A 20,541-nucleotide genomic window follows, 5' to 3' on the forward strand; every position below is an offset into this window, starting at 1 on the left:
ATGAAATATTGAATTTTAAGATAATTAAAATGATTCTTAACCCCCGTTAAAAAAAAAGTCTTAACTTTACGAACTGACCATTGATCGTATTATCTTAAAATAATAATAACTTGTCCGAAATCTAAATTAAAATCTTTTAACAGAGAACTGAGGTGAACAAAAACATAAGACATCACAAACACAGATTCACAAAAAATCATTAAATATTTCACAAAATAAGAATCGAAACAACTCACTTGCGAATTCGTTGTCGTCTTTGACTTTCACAGAAGAAAGTTCAAGGTCACTTCCAGGACTCAAAGATTTGTTAGAGTGAACTCTTCCGACTGCTTCCGGAGACCTTAAATCCAACCCTTTTTGAGGAGTAATAGTTGAATTGGTAGGGCGAGGATGGCATCGAGGCCATTGTGGCATTGCAGTGGAATTAGTAGGATGACATCGAGGCCAGTGAAAGATTTTCGTTTCTTTTGTCGTCGACCCATTCATACTTCCATCCTTTATTTCTAAGTTTGTTGATGAACTAGTCAAGTTTGTCTTTACAGAATTAACTGGATAAAAAGCTCCACCTGTCGTCGAATTCAACAGCGCCATCTGACGGCTAAGGTCGTAGTGCGGAAGACCGGCGGATAAGGTGGCTGACGAAGCGTGAGAAGCTAGAAACGAATAGGCATGAGGCTGGTTGTAAAACAAAGCAAAAGGAAAGCATGGCGGTCTGCCGAAAGTTGAAGAAAACACATTCGAGAGAGTCTGTTGTTCCATAGTCCCCGCTGTGCGAAGTAAGGGGCTGACCAGATAAGGGGATGTCCTGTCCGCAACGTGAAAGTTACCGCTGGAGAACTGTTTATCAAGCTGGCCAATCTTCTGTAAAAGTTGGATAAAGGTTCATAATAGAGAGTCAGTTAAAATAGAAATGGTTAACGTATTCTCTGCTCTGAAGTGTTTATTAACCAAATCATTGCAAAGTAGACGACTAAAAAAAAAGAGATTTTGCCTGAAGTTACCATCTAACTGGACAGTTTGACCAAGACTGAAGAATCGCAAAAGAAATTGGAAAACGAGACACTACTTCAGTAAAAGGAAACAAGCTACATTACCTTTGGTGTCCATTCCTTATTTGACTCTTAGGTGACTTGAAATAAATGCTCAGGAACCGTCCAATCCAATACTTTTAGCTTAAGATTAAACACGGTGTTAAATATGAACAGACACGATTAGCACCGAGAAAGATGTGATTTATTTTTAAACAGTAGATCAGAAATTACTTTACTTATTAATTCAATGCCTACAACAATTTTAAAATGTCTCGTGCCACGTGTTTTGAGCTGTCAATATACATGCGGTCATAACTTTAAAAGCTTTGTAAAAATCATATCTACTACCCAACAGAATGAATATTTTAAAATGTTAACTTCCTGAAACCTATTCTATAACCGCTCGACAAAAAACACTGACACCTACCAGCCGCCTTACTCAGCGACTTTTATGAATAGTGGGCTTGGCCCGACATAGTCAGGTGAGTTAAGGCGTTCGACTCGTAATCCGAGGGTTATGAGTCGAAAATCTGTCACACCAAACATGCTCGCCCTTACAGCCGTGGGGACATAATATTGTGACTATCAATCCTACTTACTATTCGTTGGTAAAAGAGTAGCCCAAGAGTTGGCGGTGGATAGTGATGACTAGCTGCTTTCCCTCTAGTCTTACACTGCAAAATTAGGGACGGCTAGCGCAGATAGCCCTCGTGTAGCTTTGCGCATAATTAAAAAAAAAAAAAGTGGACTTAATATAATGAAAACATTTACATTTGTAGTCTTTTAGGGTTAGATAAATATCAACTAATCTCTGCAGAAATAAAACAAACAACTTTATTGTTTGTTTTAAAACATTATTAAAGGTTCCTTGATGACTGGCTATTTTCAAAAGTTGCTCTGACCAGACTCGTAACAGTTCAGTTTTGTTTTAATGTATTAAGATATTAACAATTATACGTGCCATGCTTTTTACATGAGATTTTTAACCTAAAAACATTCAAAGTCGTTGTAATTGATACACACAAACAGAATTAAATAAAAGGAAAATCGAAAACACATGTGTATAAGTTAGTCGAAACAAAGAGTATTTTTTTGATTATTTTAAAACATACGAAACATAACAACTCACACGTATCTACATTTATATTTAAAATATTACTTATACTGACTGACGTATCACAAAGAAACCAATACAGTTTCACGGAGATAATTAGTAACATGTTGCCTTTACTTTCGAAATACACGCAAACTTGAAAAGTACACACAAACATTTGAACTTTTTAAAGAGTGAATATACAGTTACATGGAACGAGCTATTTGATGACAGCATAAGGTTGTATTTTTTTTACGCTTTATTATTTAACTGGCGAGACCAATGGACAGGTTTTGTTATTATCTGTAAAAGAAATTACTCAATCCCATTAAATATGCAAACCGTATATTACTTTTTATCGTCTAATGTACTTTTTAATCTTTTCCTTATAACAAAAGCCGTAACAAACACTTCATAAGAAAATGTAATTCAAACCAATATCTTCTCTGTGCACAGCTCTGGAGAAACTGGATATCACTGGAGTCTCTCGTGTAATATCGTGTTTCGAATGGAAAATACTTTAATACGTTCCGTTTTCACAAACAGTGTTAATTTAAGCCGTATCCTGGAAACTAACCCACTAGGTTTTTAATGATTGTCTTGTTGGTTTATTTAAAACGAATGCCTGGAGGAAAGGTTTATAATTCAATAATAACTTGAAACTAAAAACTTATTCGAAGCAACATTAGTGACATCTAGACAATAAGTAACACAAATAAAAAGTAAAACCGAAACTACAATGAACGCAAATGAAGATACCAATTATTTTACTAAACTCAAAAAATAAACTTGGGTCATAATATTTCCAAAAAAGAGAAAATGAAAATAAAAAACACAACAAACATGTTTTTATATGTGTGTGTTTTTTTATAGCAACACCGCGTCGAGCTATCTGCTAAGTCCACTGACGGGAATCCAACCCTTGATTTTAAAACATGTTCTCAACAGTGCAGAATGTTACTTTACATAAATGAAACGTAGAAAAATTAAAAACGATAAATAAATTTATATTTTCCTTCCACTGACCAGAAGAATGTGCCCAGTAGTCAATCCAAGAGTCCAAGGTTCGTGTCCTGTTGCTGCAAACTCCCTACTATCCATACATGGTGTTGTATTCTAAACCTACATACCTTCTTCAGTTATTCATACATGGTGTTGTATTCTAAATCTACATACCTTCAGTTATTCATACATGGTGTTGTATTCTAAATCTATATACCTTCTTCAGTTATTCATACATGGTGTTGTATTCTAAATCTATATACCTTATTCAGTTATTCATACATGGTGTTGTATTCTAAATCTATATACCTTCTTCAGTTATTCATACATGGTGTTGTATTCTAAATATACATACCTTCTTCAGTTATTCATACATGGTGTTGTATTTTAAATCTACATACCTTCTTCAGTTATTCATACATGGTGTTGCATTCTAAATCTATATACCTTCTTCAATTATTCATACATGGTGTTGTATTCTAAATCTATATACCTTCAGTTATTCATACATGGTGTTGTATTCTAAATCTATATACCTTCTTCAGTTATTCGTACATAGTGTTGTATTCTAAATCTATATACCTTCTTCAGTTATTCATACATAGTGTTGCATTCTAAATCTACATACCTTCGTTAGTTATCCATACATGGTGTTGTATTGTAAATCTACATACCTTCTCCAGTTATTCACACACGGTGTTGTATTGTAAATCTACATACCTTCTTCAGTTATTCATACATGGTGTTGTATTCTAAATCTACATACCTTCTCCAGTTATTCACACATGGTGTTGTATTCTAAATCTATATACCTTCTTCAGTTATTCATACATAGTGTTGTATTCTAAATCTATATACCTTCTTCAGTTATTCATACATGGTGTTGTATTCTAAATCTACATACCTTCTTCAGTTATTCATACATGGTGTTGTATTGTAAATCTACATACCTTCTCCAGTTATTCACACATGGTGTTGTATTCTAAATCTATATACCTTCTTCAGTTATTCATACATAGTGTTGTATTCTAAATCTATATACCTTCTTCAGTTATTCATACATGGTGTTGTATTCTAAATCTACATACCTTCTTCAGTTATCCATACATGGTGTTGTATTGTAAATCTACATACCTTCTCCAGTTATTCACACACGGTGTTGTATTGTAAATCTACATACCTTCTTCAGTTATTCATACATGGTGTTGTATTCTAAATCTACATACCTTCTCCAGTTATTCACACATGGTGTTGTATTCTAAATCTATATACCTTCTTCAGTTATTCATACATAGTGTTGTATTCTAAATCTATATACCTTCTTCAGTTATTCATACATGGTGTTGTATTCTAAATCTACATACCTTCTTCAGTTATTCATACATGGTGTTGTATTGTAAATCTACATACCTTCTCCAGTTATTCACACACGGTGTCATATTGTAAATCTACATACCTTCTCCAGTTATTCACACACAGTGTTGTATTGTAAATCTACATACCTTCTCCAGTTATTCACACACGGTGTTATATTGTAAATCTACATACCTTCTCCAGTTATTCACACACGGTGTTGTATTGTAAATCTACATACCTTCTCCAGTTATTCACACACGGTGTTGTATTGTAAATCTACATACCTTCTCCAGTTATTCACACACGGTGTTGTATTGTAAATCTACATACCTTCTCCAGTTATTCACACACGGTGTTGTATTGTAAATCTACATACCTTCTCCAGTTATTCACACACGGTGTTGTATTGTAAATCTACATACCTTCTCCAGTTATTCACACACGGTGTTGTATTGTAAATCTACATACCTTCTCCAGTTATTCACACACGGTGTTGTATTGTAAATCTACATACCTTATCCAGTTATTCACACACGGTGTTGTATTGTAAATCTACATACTTTCTCCAGTTATTCACACACGGTGTTGTATTGTAAATCTACAGAGCTTGTACATTGTGTGTCCTTTGCCGAGATGATAAATCAATATTTTACCCTAAAGATTTACAACTTCGCAAACATTTGTGACAGAACAAGTAATTTACACTCGAAGAAAAGTTCATACAACACGTGGTGTTGTTGCAATATTTTAAAATTGTTGAATCAAATTAACAGTTTATTAATATTTCTGAAAATCAACGAATTTCGCAAAAAACATGAAAGAAAGAAGCAAATAATCTTAAGCCTATTCTATTAATTAATAAATTAATTAATTAATAAGTTTGTTATTACTTATTGTTACTTTTTATTCCATAAACTATACAGAGTAGCAACATGAAAATAGACATACTAGTGACGTAAACGAAACAAATAATAATCACTTGCAGCATAATATGTGTAACGCCTGTTAAAATTGCTTGTAACCCGCTTAAGACCTGTAAACAGACTTTATAATGTATCAAGAACCTGTTAACAGGATTTAGTTCAGTAATCATGAACAATGACAAAATAATGCATGTAAAATCAGTTAACAAAGTATATAATGTATGTAAAACCTGTTAACAGAGTTTATAATGATGTAAAACCTATGAACAGAGTTTATAATGATGTAAAACCTGTTAACTGAGTTTATAATGATGTAAAACCTGTTAACTGAGTTTATAATGATGTAAAACCTGTTAACAGAGTTTATAATGATGTAAAACCTATGAACAGAATTTAGTTCAAAACCCATATACAATAACCATATAATACATGTCTAACCTGCTAACGGAGTTTCTAATCTATGTAAAAGCTGTTAACAGTATTTACTTGAATAATCATCAACAACGACAATATGATAAATGTAAAACCTGGTAACAGGATTTATAATGTATGTAAAACATATTAACAGGATTTATTTGAATAATCACCAACAATGGCAATATAATACATGTAAAACTTCTTAACAATGTTAATGATGTGTGTAAAACCTGTTAACAATGTTAATGATGTGTGTAAAACCTGTTAACAATGTTTGTAATGTGTATAAAACCTGTTAACAATGTTTATAATATGTGTAAAACCTGTTAACAATGTTTATAATGTGTATAAAACCTGTTAACAATGTTAATAATGTGTATAAAACCTGTTAATAATGTTTATAATGTGTGTAAAACCTGGTAATAATGTTTATAATGTGTATAAAACCTGTTAACAATGTTAATGATGTGTGTAAAACCTGTTAACAATGTTTGTAATGTGTATAAAACCTGTTAACAATGTTAATAATATGTGTAAAACCTGTTAACAATGTTTATAATGTGTATAAAACCTGTTAACAATGTTAATAATGTGTGTAAAACCTGTTAATAATGTTTATAATGTGTATAAAACCTGTTAACAATGTTTATAATGTGTATAAAACCTGTTAACAATGTTTATAATGTGTATAAAACCTGTTAACAATGTTAATGATGTGTGTAAAACCTGTTAACAATGTTTGTAATGTGTATAAAACCTGTTAACAATGTTTATAATATGTGTAAAACATGTTAACAATGTTAATAATGTGTGTAAAACCTGTTAACAATGTTTATAATATGTGTAAAACCTGTTAACAATGTTTATAATGTGTATAAAACCTGTTAACAATGTTAATAATGTGTATAAAACCTGTTAATAATGTTTATAATGTGTGTAAAACCTGTTAATAATGTTTATAATGTGTATAAAACCTGTTAACAATGTTTATAATGTGTATAAAACCTGTTAACAATGTTTATAATGTGTATAAAACATGTTAACAATGTTAATAATGTGTGTAAAACCTGTTAACAATGTTTATAATATGTGTAAAACCTGTTAACAATGTTTATAATGTGTATAAAACCTGTTAACAATGTTTATAATGTGTATAAAACCTGTTAACAATGTTTATAATGTGTATAAAACCTGTTAACAATGTTAATGATGTGTGTAAAACCTGTTAACAATGTTTGTAATGTGTATAAAACCTGTTAACAATGTTTATAATATGTGTAAAACATGTTAACAATGTTAATAATGTGTGTAAAACCTGTTAACAATGTTTATAATGTGTGTAAAACCTGTTAACAATGTTATAAATGTGTGTAAAACCTGTTAACAATGTTTATAATGTGTGTAAAACCTGTTAACAATGTTTATAATGTGTGTAAAACCTGTTAACTGGATGTATTTTAATAATCATCAACAATGGCAATATCATACATTTAACACCTGTTAATAAAGTTTATAATACACGTAAAACCTGTTAACAGGATTTAGTTAAATAAAAACAACAACAATGAGAATATAATACATATAAAACCTGTTCAACAAGTTGATAATACATGTAAAACCTGTTAACAGGATTTAGTTGAATCACATCAACAGTGACAATATAATGCAGGTAAACCAAACCTTCTTAACAGAGTTTATAAAGTATGTAAAACCTGTTAACAAAGCTTAGTTCAATAATCGTTAACAATGACAATATAATGCATGTAAAGCCTGGTAACCGAGGTTATAATATGTGTAATCTCGTTAGCAGGATTTAGTTGAACAGCCATTAGCAATGACAATATAATGCAGGTAAAGCCTGTTAAGAGAGTTAATATTATGTGTAAAACTGGTTATAACAGTATAGCAGCAATACCATCAAGGACAGTACAATCTGTGTTTAAGTCTATTAAGACAATTGAAGGAATAATGAACAGTGTTACTGTAAGAAGCTAAGAACTGTTAACAGAATTTTACCAAATAACCAACAGTCAAGGAAACTAGAACCTGGGTACAACCTGTTAGAGTGTTTAAGCTGAATAACCATCAATAACACCTATAAAAAATATCTTAACAGAGTTTATAGACCATGTAACAACAAGGTATGAGAGTTTATAAACTGTGTAAAAACAAGGTATGAGAGTTTATAAACTGTGTAAAAACAAGGTATGAGAGTTTATAAACTGTGTAAAAACAAGGTATGAGAGTTTGTAAACTGTGTAAAAACAAGGTATGAGAGTTTGTAAACTGTGTAAAAACAAGATATGAGAGTTTATAAACTGTGTAAAAACAAGGTATGAGAGTTTGTAAACTGTGTAAAAACAAGGTATGAGAGTTTGTAAACTGTGTAAAAACAAGGTATGAGAGTTTGTAAACTGTGTAAAAACAAGGTATGAGAGTTTATAAACTGTGTAAAAAACAAGGTATGAGAGTTTATAAACTGTGTAAAACAAGGTATGAGAGTTTGTAAACTGTGTAAAACAAGGTATGAGAGTTTATAAACTGTGTAAAAACAAGGTATGAGAGTTTATAAACTGTGTAAAAAAACAAGGTATGAGAGTTTATAAACTGTGTAAAAACAAGGTATGAGAGTTTATAAACTGTGTAAAAACAAGGTATGAGAGTTTGTAAACTGTGTAAAAACAAGGTATGAGAGTTTATAAACTGTGTAAAAACAAGGTATGAGAGTTTATAAACTGTGTAAAAACAAGGTATGAGAGTTTGTAAACTGTGTAAAAACAAGGTATTAGAGTTTGTAAACTGTGTAAAAACATGGTAACAGAGTTTATAAACTGTGTAAAAACATGGTAACAGAGTTTGTAAACTGTGTAAAAACATGGTATGAGAGTTTATAAACTGTGTAAAAACAAGGTAACAGAGTTTGTAAACTGTGTAAAAACATGGTAACAGAGTTTATAAACTGTGTAAAAACATGGTAACAGAGTTTATAAACTGTGTAAAAACATGGTAACAGAGTTTATAAACTGTGTAAAAACAAGGTATGAGAGTTTATAAACTGTGTAAAAACAAGGTAACAGAGTTTGTAAACTGTGTAAAAACATGGTAACAGAGTTTATAAACTGTGTAAAAACATGGTAACAGAGTTTGTAAACTGTGTAAAAACATGGTAATAGAGTTTATAAACTGTGTAAAAACAAGGTATGAGAGTTTGTAAACTGTGTAAAAACAAGGTATGAGAGTTTATAAACTGTGTAACAACAAGGTAACAGAGTTTATAAACTGTGTAAAAACATGGTAACAGAGTTTGTAAACTGTGTAAAAACATGGTAATAGAGTTTATAGACCATGTAAAAACAAGGTATGAGAGTTTGTAAACTGTGTAAAAACAAGGTATGAGAGTTTATAAACTGTGTAAAAACATGGTAACAGAGTTTATAAACTGTGTAAAAACATGGTAACAGAGTTTGTAAACTGTGTAAAAACATGTATTAGAGTTTATAAACTGTGTAAAAACAAGGTATGAGAGTTTGTAAACTGTGTAAAAACAAGGTATGAGAGTTTATAAACTGTGTAACAACAAGGTATGAGAGTTTATAAACTGTGTAAAAACATGGTAACAGAGTTTGTAAACTGTGTAAAAACATGGTAATAGAGTTTATAAACTGTGTAAAAACATGGTAATAGAGTTTATAAACTGTGTAAAAACAAGGTATGAGAGTTTATAAACTGTGTAACAACAAAATATGAGAGTTTATAAACTGTGTAAAAACAAGGTATGAGAGTTTGTAAACTGTGTAAAAACAAGGTATGAGAGTTTGTAAACTGTGTAAAAACATGGTATGAGAGTTTATAAACTGTGTAAAAACAAGGTAACAGAGTTTGTAAACTGTGTAAAAACATGGTAACAGAGTTTATAAACTGTGTAAAAACATGGTAACAGAGTTTGTAAACTGTGTAAAAACATGGTATGAGAGTTTATAAACTGTGTAAAAACAAGGTAACAGAGTTTGTAAACTGTGTAAAAACATGGTAACAGAGTTTATAAATTGTGTAAAAACATGGTAACAAAGTTTATAAACTGTGTAAAAACATGGTAACAAAGTTTATAAACTGTGTAAAAACAAGGTATGAGAGTTTATAAACTGTGTAAAAACAAGGTAACAGAGTTTGTAAACTGTGTAAAAACATGGTAACAGAGTTTATAAACTGTGTAAAAACATGGTAACAGAGTTTGTAAACTGTGTAAAAACATGGTAATAGAGTTTATAAACTGTGTAAAAACAAGGTATGAGAGTTTGTAAACTGTGTAAAAACAAGGTATGAGAGTTTATAAACTGTGTAACAACAAGGTAACAGAGTTTATAAACTGTGTAAAAACATGGTAACAGAGTTTGTAAACTGTGTAAAAACATGGTAATAGAGTTTATAGACCATATAAAACAAGGTATGAGAGTTTGTAAACTGTGTAAAAACAAGGTATGAGAGTTTATAAACTGTGTAAAAACATGGTAACAGAGTTTATAAACTGTGTAAAAACATGGTAACAGAGTTTGTAAACTGTGTAAAAACATGGTAATAGAGTTTATAAACTGTGTAAAAACAAGGTATGAGAGTTTGTAAACTGTGTAAAACAAGGTATGAGAGTTTATAAACTGTGTAACAACAAGGTATGAGAGTTTATAAACTGTGTAAAAACATGGTAACAGAGTTTGTAAACTGTGTAAAAACATGGTAATAGAGTTTATAAACTGTGTAAAAACAAGGTACGAGTTTATAAACTGTGTAAAAACATGGTAATAGAGTTTATAAACTGTGTAAAAACAAGGTATGAGAGTTTGTAAACTGTGTAAAAACAAGGTATGAGAGTTTATAAACTGTGTAACAACAAGGTATGAGAGTTTATAAACTGTGTAAAAACAAGGTATGAGAGTTTGTAAACTGCGTAAAAACATGGTAACAGAGTTTATAAACTGTGTAAAACAAACAAGGTATGAGAGTTTATAAACTGTGTAAAAACAAGGTATGAGAGTTTGTAAACTGTGTAAAAACATGGTAACAGAGTTTATAAACTGTGTAAAAACAAGGTAACAGAGTTTATAAACTGTGTAAAAACATGGTAACAGAGTTTATAAACTGCGTAAAAACATGGTAACAGAGTTTATAAACTGTGTAAAAACAAGGTATGAGAGTTTATAAACTGTGTAAAAACAAGGTATGAGAGTTTGTAAACTGCGTAAAAACATGGTAACAGAGTTTATAAACTGTGTAAAAACAAGGTATGAGAGTTTATAAACTGTGTAAAAACAAGGTATGAGAGTTTGTAAACTGTGTAAAAACATGGTAACAGAGTTTATAAACTGTGTAAAAACAAGGTATGAGAGTTTGTAAACTGCGTAAAAACATGGTAACAGAGTTTATAAACTGTGTAAAAACAAGGTATGAGAGTTTATAAACTGTGTAAAAACAAGGTATGAGAGTTTGTAAACTGTGTAAAAACATGGTAACAGAGTTTATAAACTGTGTAAAAACAAGGTATGAGAGTTTATAAACTGTGTAAAAACAAGGTAACAGAGTTTATAAACTGTGTAAAAACAAGGTATGAGAATTTATAAACTGTGTAAAAACAAGGTAACAGAGTTTATAAACTGTGTAAAAACAAGGTATGAGAATTTATAAACTGTGTAAAAACAAGGTATGAGAGTTTGTAAACTGTGTAAAAACAAGGTATGAGAGTTTGTAAACTGTGTAAAAACAAGGTATGAGAGTTTATAAACTGTGTAAAAACAAGGTAACAGAGTTTATAAACTGTGTAAAAACATGGTAACAGAGTTTGTAAACTGTGTAAAAACATGGTAATAGAGTTTATAGACCATGTAAAAACAAGGTATGAGAGTTTGTAAACTGTGTAAAAACAAGGTATGAGAGTTTATAAACTGTGTAAAAACATGGTAACAGAGTTTATAAACTGTGTAAAAACATGGTAACAGAGTTTGTAAACTGTGTAAAAACATGGTAATAGAGTTTATAAACTGTGTAAAAACAAGGTATGAGAGTTTGTAAACTGTGTAAAAACAAGGTATGAGAGTTTATAAACTGTGTAACAACAAGGTATGAGAGTTTATAAACTGTGTAAAAACATGGTAACAGAGTTTGTAAACTGTGTAAAAACATGGTAATAGAGTTTATAAACTGTGTAAAAACAAGGTATGAGTTTATAAACTGTGTAAAAACATGGTAATAGAGTTTATAAACTGTGTAAAAACAAGGTATGAGAGTTTGTAAACTGTGTAAAAACAAGGTATGAGAGTTTATAAACTGTGTAACAACAAGGTATGAGAGTTTATAAACTGTGTAAAAACAAGGTATGAGAGTTTGTAAACTGCGTAAAAACATGGTAACAGAGTTTATAAACTGTGTAAAAACAAGGTATGAGAGTTTATAAACTGTGTAAAAACAAGGTATGAGAGTTTGTAAACTGTGTAAAAACATGGTAACAGAGTTTATAAACTGTGTAAAAACAAGGTATGAGAGTTTGTAAACTGCGTAAAAACATGGTAACAGAGTTTATAAACTGTGTAAAAACATGGTAACAGAGTTTATAAACTGTGTAAAAACATGGTAACAGAGTTTGTAAACTGTGTAAAAACATGGTAATAGAGTTTATAAACTGTGTAAAAACAAGGTATGAGTTTATAAACTGTGTAAAAACAAGGTATGAGAATTTATAAACTGTGTAAAAACATGGTAACAGAGTTTATAAACTGTGTAAAAACAAGGTATGAGAGTTTATAAACTGTGTAAAAACAAGGTATGAGAGTTTATAAACTGTGTAAAAACATGGTAACAGAGTTTATAAACTGTGTAACAACAAGGTATGAGAGTTTATAAACTGTGTAACAACAAGGTATGAGAGTTTATAAACTGTGTAACAACAAGGTATGAGAGTTTATAAACTGTGTAAAAACAAGGTATGAGAGTTTATAAACTGTGTAAAAACAAGGTATGAGAGTTTATAAACTGTGTAAAAACATGGTAACAGAGTTTATAAACTGTGTAACAACAAGGTATGAGAGTTTATAAACTGTGTAACAACAAGGTATGAGAGTTTATAAACTGTGTAAAAACAAGGTATGAGAGTTTATAAACTGTGTAAAACATGGTAACAGAGTTTGTAAACTGTGTAAAAACAAGGTATGAGAGTTTATAAACTGTGTAACAACAAGGTATGAGAGTTTATAAACTGTGTAAAAACATGGTAACAGAGTTTGTAAACTGTGTAAAAACAAGGTATGAGTGTTTATAAACTGTGTAACAACAAGGTATGAGAGTTTATAAACTGTGTAAAAACATGGTAACAGAGTTTGTAAACTGTGTAAAAACAAGGTATGAGAGTTTATAAACTGTGTAACAACAAGGTATGAGAGTTTATAAACTGTGTAAAAACATGGTAACAGAGTTTGTAAACTGTGTAAAAACATGGTAATAGAGTTTATAAACTGTGTAAAAACAAGGTATGAGAGTTTGTAAACTGTGTAAAAACAAGGTATGAGAGTTTATAAACTGTGTAAAAACAAGGTATGAGAGTTTATAAACTGTGTAACAACAAGGTATGAGAGTTTATAAACTGTGTAAAAACATGGTAACAGAGTTTGTAAACTGTGTAAAAACAAGGTATGAGAGTTTATAAACTGTGTAACAACAAGGTATGAGAGTTTATAAACTGTGTAAAAACATGGTAACAGAGTTTGTAAACTGTGTAAAAACATGGTAATAGAGTTTATAAACTGTGTAAAAACAAGGTATGAGTTTATAAACTGTGTAAAAACATGGTAACAGAGTTTATAAACTGTGTAAAAACAAGGTATGAGAATTTATAAACTGTATAAAAACATGGTAATAGAGTTTATAAACTGTGTAAAAACATGGTAACAGAGTTTATAAACTGTGTAAAAACAAGGTATGAGAATTTATAAACTGTATAAAAACATGGTAATAGAGTTTATAAACTGTGTAAAAACATGGTATGAGAATTTATAAACTGTATAAAAACATGGTAACAGAGTTTATAAACTGTGTAAAAACAAGGTATGAGAGTTTATAAACTGTGTAAAAACATGGTAACAGAGTTTATAAACTGTGTAAAAACATGGTAACAGAGTTTATAAACTGTGTAAAAACATGGTAACAGAGTTTGTAAACTGTGTAAAAACATGGTAATAGAGTTTATAAACTGTGTAAAAACATGGTAACAGAGTTTGTAAACTGTGTAAAAACATGGTAATAGAGTTTATAAACTGTGTAAAAACATAATAATAGAGTTTTTCCGAAACCATGGTAGAATCAAAAGGATTACTGCAGAAAGAACAAGAGAGAATTTTTAAGTTTATTTTAATATTAACTTAATATTCTACGCCTTTAACAGCGGTAATAATGATATACCTGTAAGCCAGTGTTTCATTTGAACTATATTAAACTACGTCATGTTCCATCATTTTACAAATACCTAAGAAAATAGTAGAAATCAGAAGACAAGTAAAACATGTTGGTCCTCTTATGAAACTACACTGTAAAATAAATGAACTGAACCATTTGATTGCAGTTAGTCATAGATTAATAGGTTACGTTGACCTATTAAATATCGTATTAAAATTACTAGTATTTGTTTTACTGACTAATTAGTTGGAACTATAAATACACTGTATGTATATACATTAAACTCACCAAACTGGCATATCATTGGTACATATTTCTATCATTTATTCAGGCTTCTATTAGCATCAGTACCACTTGTACAAAAACAACACAAAAAACACTCACCCGACCCAAGCTGTAGCTACCTGTCACGAGCTGATTGACAGACTCGCCATGGTCGTCCATCTAAATGTTAATGTGACCGGTCTCTTGGCCTGTCGCCTGATAACTCAGCCTGCAGACTGCCGTGACAAACAGGTGTACTAGCGCCCCCGGCGAGCGGTCGTTGTCTGAGTTGTTCACCCTGCCAGGACCCAGCTTAGTGGTGCTTGTTTCCCGTAGTGTTGGCTATCTCTCGGGCTGCCCGTGAGGCGGTCCCTTTAAAGTATCATTACCTCCGACTACTCAAGTAGAACTATCAGCAACGTCACGGCGCGGTTTCCGTCGAGTTGGCCTCACTCGGGTTACTATCTCGAGATGAAAACTCCATCCAGAGAACGAAGAAAAAGTGAGCAAATCCACTTTTGGATAGCCGACGTTCATGCGTGGTCAACGCGCGCGCCCTGTGTTGACGAAACTGCGTGTGTTTAGATCAGCCGTCAAGCGGACCATTGATTGGCGGGTCACACATCCAGGAATCGTGGACAGCAATTGGTCTATCTTGTTAAGCGGGATTTATTACCAACGGCTAATGTCGTTAAGGCCGTATCATCTGACCTCCTGCTGTTGTCACTGGCAGAGTTCCTTTCCCTAAAACCTGAAGTCCATCAAGGTTTACTAGTGCTTATTTTATAACCACGCGCACACGTGTGTGTGATATTCTAATGAAACCATCTCCAGAAGTGATGAGCCTTGTAAATAAACCTGTGTAATTAAATTAAGGTAAAATATCCCACATTATTATACAGGAGACAAAACTTCTAAGTATTTTTAAAGTTTAGTCCTTCTGTCAAAACCTGATTCAGTTCTATCCCATCTATTGATTATTCACAGAAATCAGTGCAACATTAAAGTGTACCATCAGTCAGATTCGTCTGTTAGTTGCACTGTGTTTTGCACATATAACATTTTTAACGATGGCGCTATTGGTCTTAAAAGAATTGAGAATTACGTTTAAGCCTTTCTAACCACATATTTTCATGTACTAAGATAAGCGTGAATAATATATAGTGTTTTTAGTCATCATTTAATCTACAGCACCAATGAGTGTTTTTAGTCATCACCAATGACTCCTGGAACTGCATAGCGTGTTAAGTAAAAATGGACACTAATACGAGACGTTGTTTGTTCACCAGAAGACCAGCGGAAAGCTTGATAACTTGTAATGCAAAAATTCAGGATTCGATCTCTTCAGTGGACGCAGCGCACGAAGAAACATGAGGTCATCACTTCAGGTCAAATTATTAAAGAACAAACATTCTTGTTTGTTTTGAATTTCGCGCAAAGCTACTCGAGGACTATCATCTGCGCTAGTAATCCCTAATTTAGCAGTGTAAGACTAGAGGGAAGGCAGCTATTCAACACCACCCACCGCCAACTCTTGGACTACTCTTTTACCAATGAATTGTAAGTAGGATATTATAACACCCCCACGGCTTAATCCCGCGACCCTCGGATTAAGAGTCGAACGCCTTAACACGCTTGGCCATGCCGGGCCCGAAAACGTTCTTAACAAAGTTATAAGTTGAATATATTATCGCTTAACTGAACCTTTAACTTGATATATATAAAATCTTATACATAAAATATTTCGAACTGCAATATACTTACAACTTTTTTATTATATAACTAGCAACTAATTTTTTCTAAAACTTCTAGTTGTTCGATGTTATAGGGTTCTTCGAAAAGGCCAATGCTTAATTAGAAAAGCACCCAAAGAATGAATCTTCTGTTTCACAGTGTCTTCACTTTTCTAGTAATCAACATAAAACATGATATTAAATATTCCTCAATGTAAACTATACACTAAATAATTCCTCATTTTCAAAGAAGTAGGCGCGCGTGCTAAGATTATTCTTCTATTTCAATTTGTCCTCGAATTTCGACCGTTTTTCAATATCCTGGTTAGATACCATTATAATAGAATTGGTTATCCAACAGACTGAACTTGGCCTTTAAAATACATTCACTAGAAGATATTTAATTGTCGTTAGGTGTGCTTAAACTCTGCGCTAAATTTAATCAAAATAAATTAATTTTCGAGTTATGTGGTTGAATTTTAATGTGACTTGACCTTTGGCCTAGAGTCAACCATAGTTCAGAAATTGATCGATAGGTGGCCCTAACCTTTGTGTCTAATTCAATCACATTTAGGTCGGCATTTTTCGAGCCACATTTATTTACATATACAGATACAGGGGTGAAAATATGATATCCTTTTCATCGAGTAGGAGTAGTAAAAAAATATCGGGCAAAAAAAAAGTCACACGTAAAAAATATCACAGTTATTTTGGTTTGAGTTAAATTTTCTGAAAAATTACAGGCAAATATTTGGATCGCATATAGACATGTTTTTCTCAACTTTAACTAGTTTAAACGTTTTAACTGAATCAAAATAAACGAAATGTATAAAAGAAATTATCATAAATGCACTGACACGTCTCTAAGTCTGCAGTTTGGATCACTACACATTCTGGTGTTAGAGTTTTTAAAAATTATTTAGGAATATTTTAATCTAGATCTTCATCAGGTATAGTTATATATATGTACAAACTACAGAGTACTTTCAAATATTTCGTGAACGTTAGCATTTTTTAAAATCGAAATTATCAGCGTTACTGCCATCTAGCGACAACTATTGTCCTTAAATAATCGAATGAACGAAGAAGATTGTTTTTTCCGAAAGAAATTCTTTATAAATCCAAGTTTAAGCATGTATTAAAGAAGTTATCATAACTAATTAAGGTAGATTAATTAATTAATACAGGATTAAAATCTAAAGAAAGTTCGTTTGTGCATAAAACTCCTGACTGTATTCTCAGGTAAGCTGTTATTTTGTTTTTCACGTTTCTCCGAGTACACACAACTTAGCTTCTGCTCTACATTTGTAGACCTTCGGTTGAAGATTTCTTATATCAATTCAGTTACACTTTTGAAGTGTAACAGTGAACACAGTTTGTTGATTCGTTATATTTATGTCATGCAATTGCAACTACAATTAAGATATTTAAGAGAGTCACTAAGATACATATGCATGTGTTTTCGATTAAAGACAACAAAATATAAACAGTTGGGAATGTAATAATCTATAATAATAGGTAACAAATAAATTGTTCATTGTTTTTGTTAACAATTTGAATTTTGTATGAAATACATATGTTTTGTTAGAAATACTATAATAGCTTAAGTATAAAAATGTGTAGTTCTTACTTCGCGGGTTCGAATCCCGGTCGCACCAAACATGCTTGCCCTTTCAGCCGTGGGGGCGTTATAATATGACGGTCAACCCAAATATTCGTTGGTAAAAGAGTAGCCCAAGAGTTGGCGGTGGGTGGTGATGACTAGCTGCCTTCCCTCTAGTCTTACACTGCTAAATTAGGGACGGCTAGAACAGATAGCCCTCGAGCAGCTTTGTGCGAAATTCAAACACAAACAAACAAACTTACTTTGTGAAATGTCCCTCAACCTGTTACTTACAACTTTAAAATTTGTGACTCTATCCCTACAGTAGGCACAAAATATTTAGTACATTGAATAGTTTTGTTTAGCAACAAGAGAAAACACAATTCCATGCAACAGAAGCGAAATAATTTGAAGAATTAAAACAAAAACAAAAATTCAAACCATTCCATAAAAAACACATTTCTGTACTCAGTCAATAAGTGATAAATTTATTTCTTTTTTTTATATCTTTGCAACCGATGCCTTTTAGAGATATTTAGAAAATAACTTCTAAATGAATGAATGCAAGTTAAAGAGTGTTAACTATGTAATGTTTTCCATTACTTATTAGGTGTCAAGACACTAGTTTTAATAGTTGTATAACAAACTTGGATAATTAAATATTGTTAATAGTTAGTTATTAGGTGTCAAGACACTAGTTTTAATAGTTGTATAACAAACTTGGATAATTAAATATTGTTAATAGTTAGTTATGAGGTGTCAAGACACTAGTTTTAATAGTTGTATAACAAACTTGGATAATTAAATATTGTTAATAGTTAGTTATGAGGTGTCAAGACACTAGTTTTAATAGTTGTATACTACAAATTGGATAATTAAATATTGTTAATAGTTAGTTATGAGGTGTCAAGACACTAGTTTTAATAGTTGTATAACAAACTTGGATAATTAAATATTGTTAATAGTTAGTTATGAGGTGTCAAGACACTAGTTTTAATAGTTGTATACTACAAATTGGATAATTAAATATTGTTAATAGTTAGTTATGAGGTGTCAAGACACTAGTTTTAATAGTTGTATACTACAAACTTGGATAATTAAATATTGTTAATAGTTAGTCATGAGGTGTCAAGACACTAGTTTTAATAGTTGTATAATAAACTTGGATAATTAAATATTGTTAATAGTTAGTTATGAGGTGTCAAGACACTAGTTTTAATAGTTGTATACTACAAATTGGATAATTAAATATTGTTAATAGTTAGTTATGAGGTGTCAAGACACTAGATTTAATAGTTGTATAACAAACTTGGATAATTAAATATTGTTAATAGTTAGTTATGAGGTGTCAAGACACTTGTTTTAATAGTTGTATAACAAACTTGGATAATTAAATATTGTTAATAGTTAGTTATGAGGTGTCAAGACACTAGTTTTAATAGTTGTATAACAAACTTGGATAATTAAATATTGTTAATAGTTAGTTATGAGGTGTCAAGACACTAGTTTTAATAGCTTCCTTGTTAAGGTACATCACTACTTGAGTGCAAACCTTAATCTGAACTACTGTTTTTCTCTTAATGATGTGGATAGAAAGGCAAGTGACAAAACTATTTGGCCTCAAGATGTGATTATTGTTTAGATTTTATACGAGTCCTACACATCGTATGTAACTCAGGTTTTAGAGTCAATAACCATACCTACTAGACGATACACGTATTGTTTCGATACGCTATGTTATATTATCAATGTAAGTATTGTTTCTAGTTTGTATACACCATGTTATACGCATCTATATAAGTATTGTTTCTAGTTTGTATACACAATGCTATATGTGTCTATATAACTATTGTTTCTAGTTTGTACACACCATGTTTTGCGTATCTATATAAGTATTGTTTCTAGTTTGTACACACCATGTTTTACGTATCTATATAAGTATTGTTTCTAGTTTGTATGCATCATGTTATACGTATCTATATAAGTCTTGTTTCTAGTTTGTATACACCATGTTATACATATCTATATAAGCAATGTTTCTTGTTTCTACACACCATGTTTTACGTATCTATATAAGTATTGTTTCTAGTTTTTATGCATCATGTTATATGTGTCGATACAGTATTTTATAAAGTAATTTGTAAACAAGCCTTTCTGGATTTAGATTTAGCCACACAGCGAGCCAGTAATGTCCTTTATAACAAGAAAACATGTAGAATTTTATTTTGGCAAAACTTCGTTCTGAAACATCTAACACTTTTGGCGTGAACGTTTGAGTAATATATCATGTAATTTAAAAGTAAGGGGCGTTAAAACCAAATAAAAGATTCGTCATGTACAATAAATAACATGAAACGTCCTACATATTCTCAGGTTTAATTAACACGCCCTATTCTCAGAGTGCATTTATATGAAACATATCTTATAGATTCTCACGTTGCCTCTACATATGGTATATGCTTAGATTCTCTGATTGTATTAGATTTAAGCTGATCATAATGTAAATGTGACTTTTTTTAAAGCCAAAAGTGGCTTATATTACCCAGACTAAGGAAGTAATTACTCCACGCTGTTGTTTTGCTTGTCGAAATCGAAATACGTTGTTAGCATGAAAATGTTCAGAGGCTAAAACAGTATTTCCTCTTTATGACTCTGTTTTATCTGTTCAAGTTAACACCGAAATTAA

General features: G+C 31.2%; 1 protein-coding gene across 1 annotated transcript in view; it reads right to left on the reverse strand.

The window, feature by feature from the left end:
• The window catches only part of LOC143250011 (uncharacterized), a 29,279-nt gene extending 14,294 nt beyond the window's left edge, over positions 1-14,985 (reverse strand). Inside the window, exons 1-2 of the mRNA XM_076500646.1 lie at positions 14,640-14,985; positions 237-861 (exon numbers count right to left, since the gene is read on the reverse strand). Of these exons, the coding sequence (XP_076356761.1) occupies positions 237-861; positions 14,640-14,699 (685 nt within the window). The 5' untranslated portion in view covers positions 14,700-14,985. The remainder of the gene's footprint in view (positions 1-236; positions 862-14,639) is intronic.
• Positions 14,986-20,541: the final 5,556 nt, after the last annotated feature.

The sequence above is a fragment of the Tachypleus tridentatus genome, chromosome 4, assembly GCF_004210375.1.
Source record: "Tachypleus tridentatus isolate NWPU-2018 chromosome 4, ASM421037v1, whole genome shotgun sequence".
NCBI classification, from domain to species: Eukaryota; Metazoa; Arthropoda; class Merostomata; order Xiphosura; family Limulidae; genus Tachypleus; species Tachypleus tridentatus.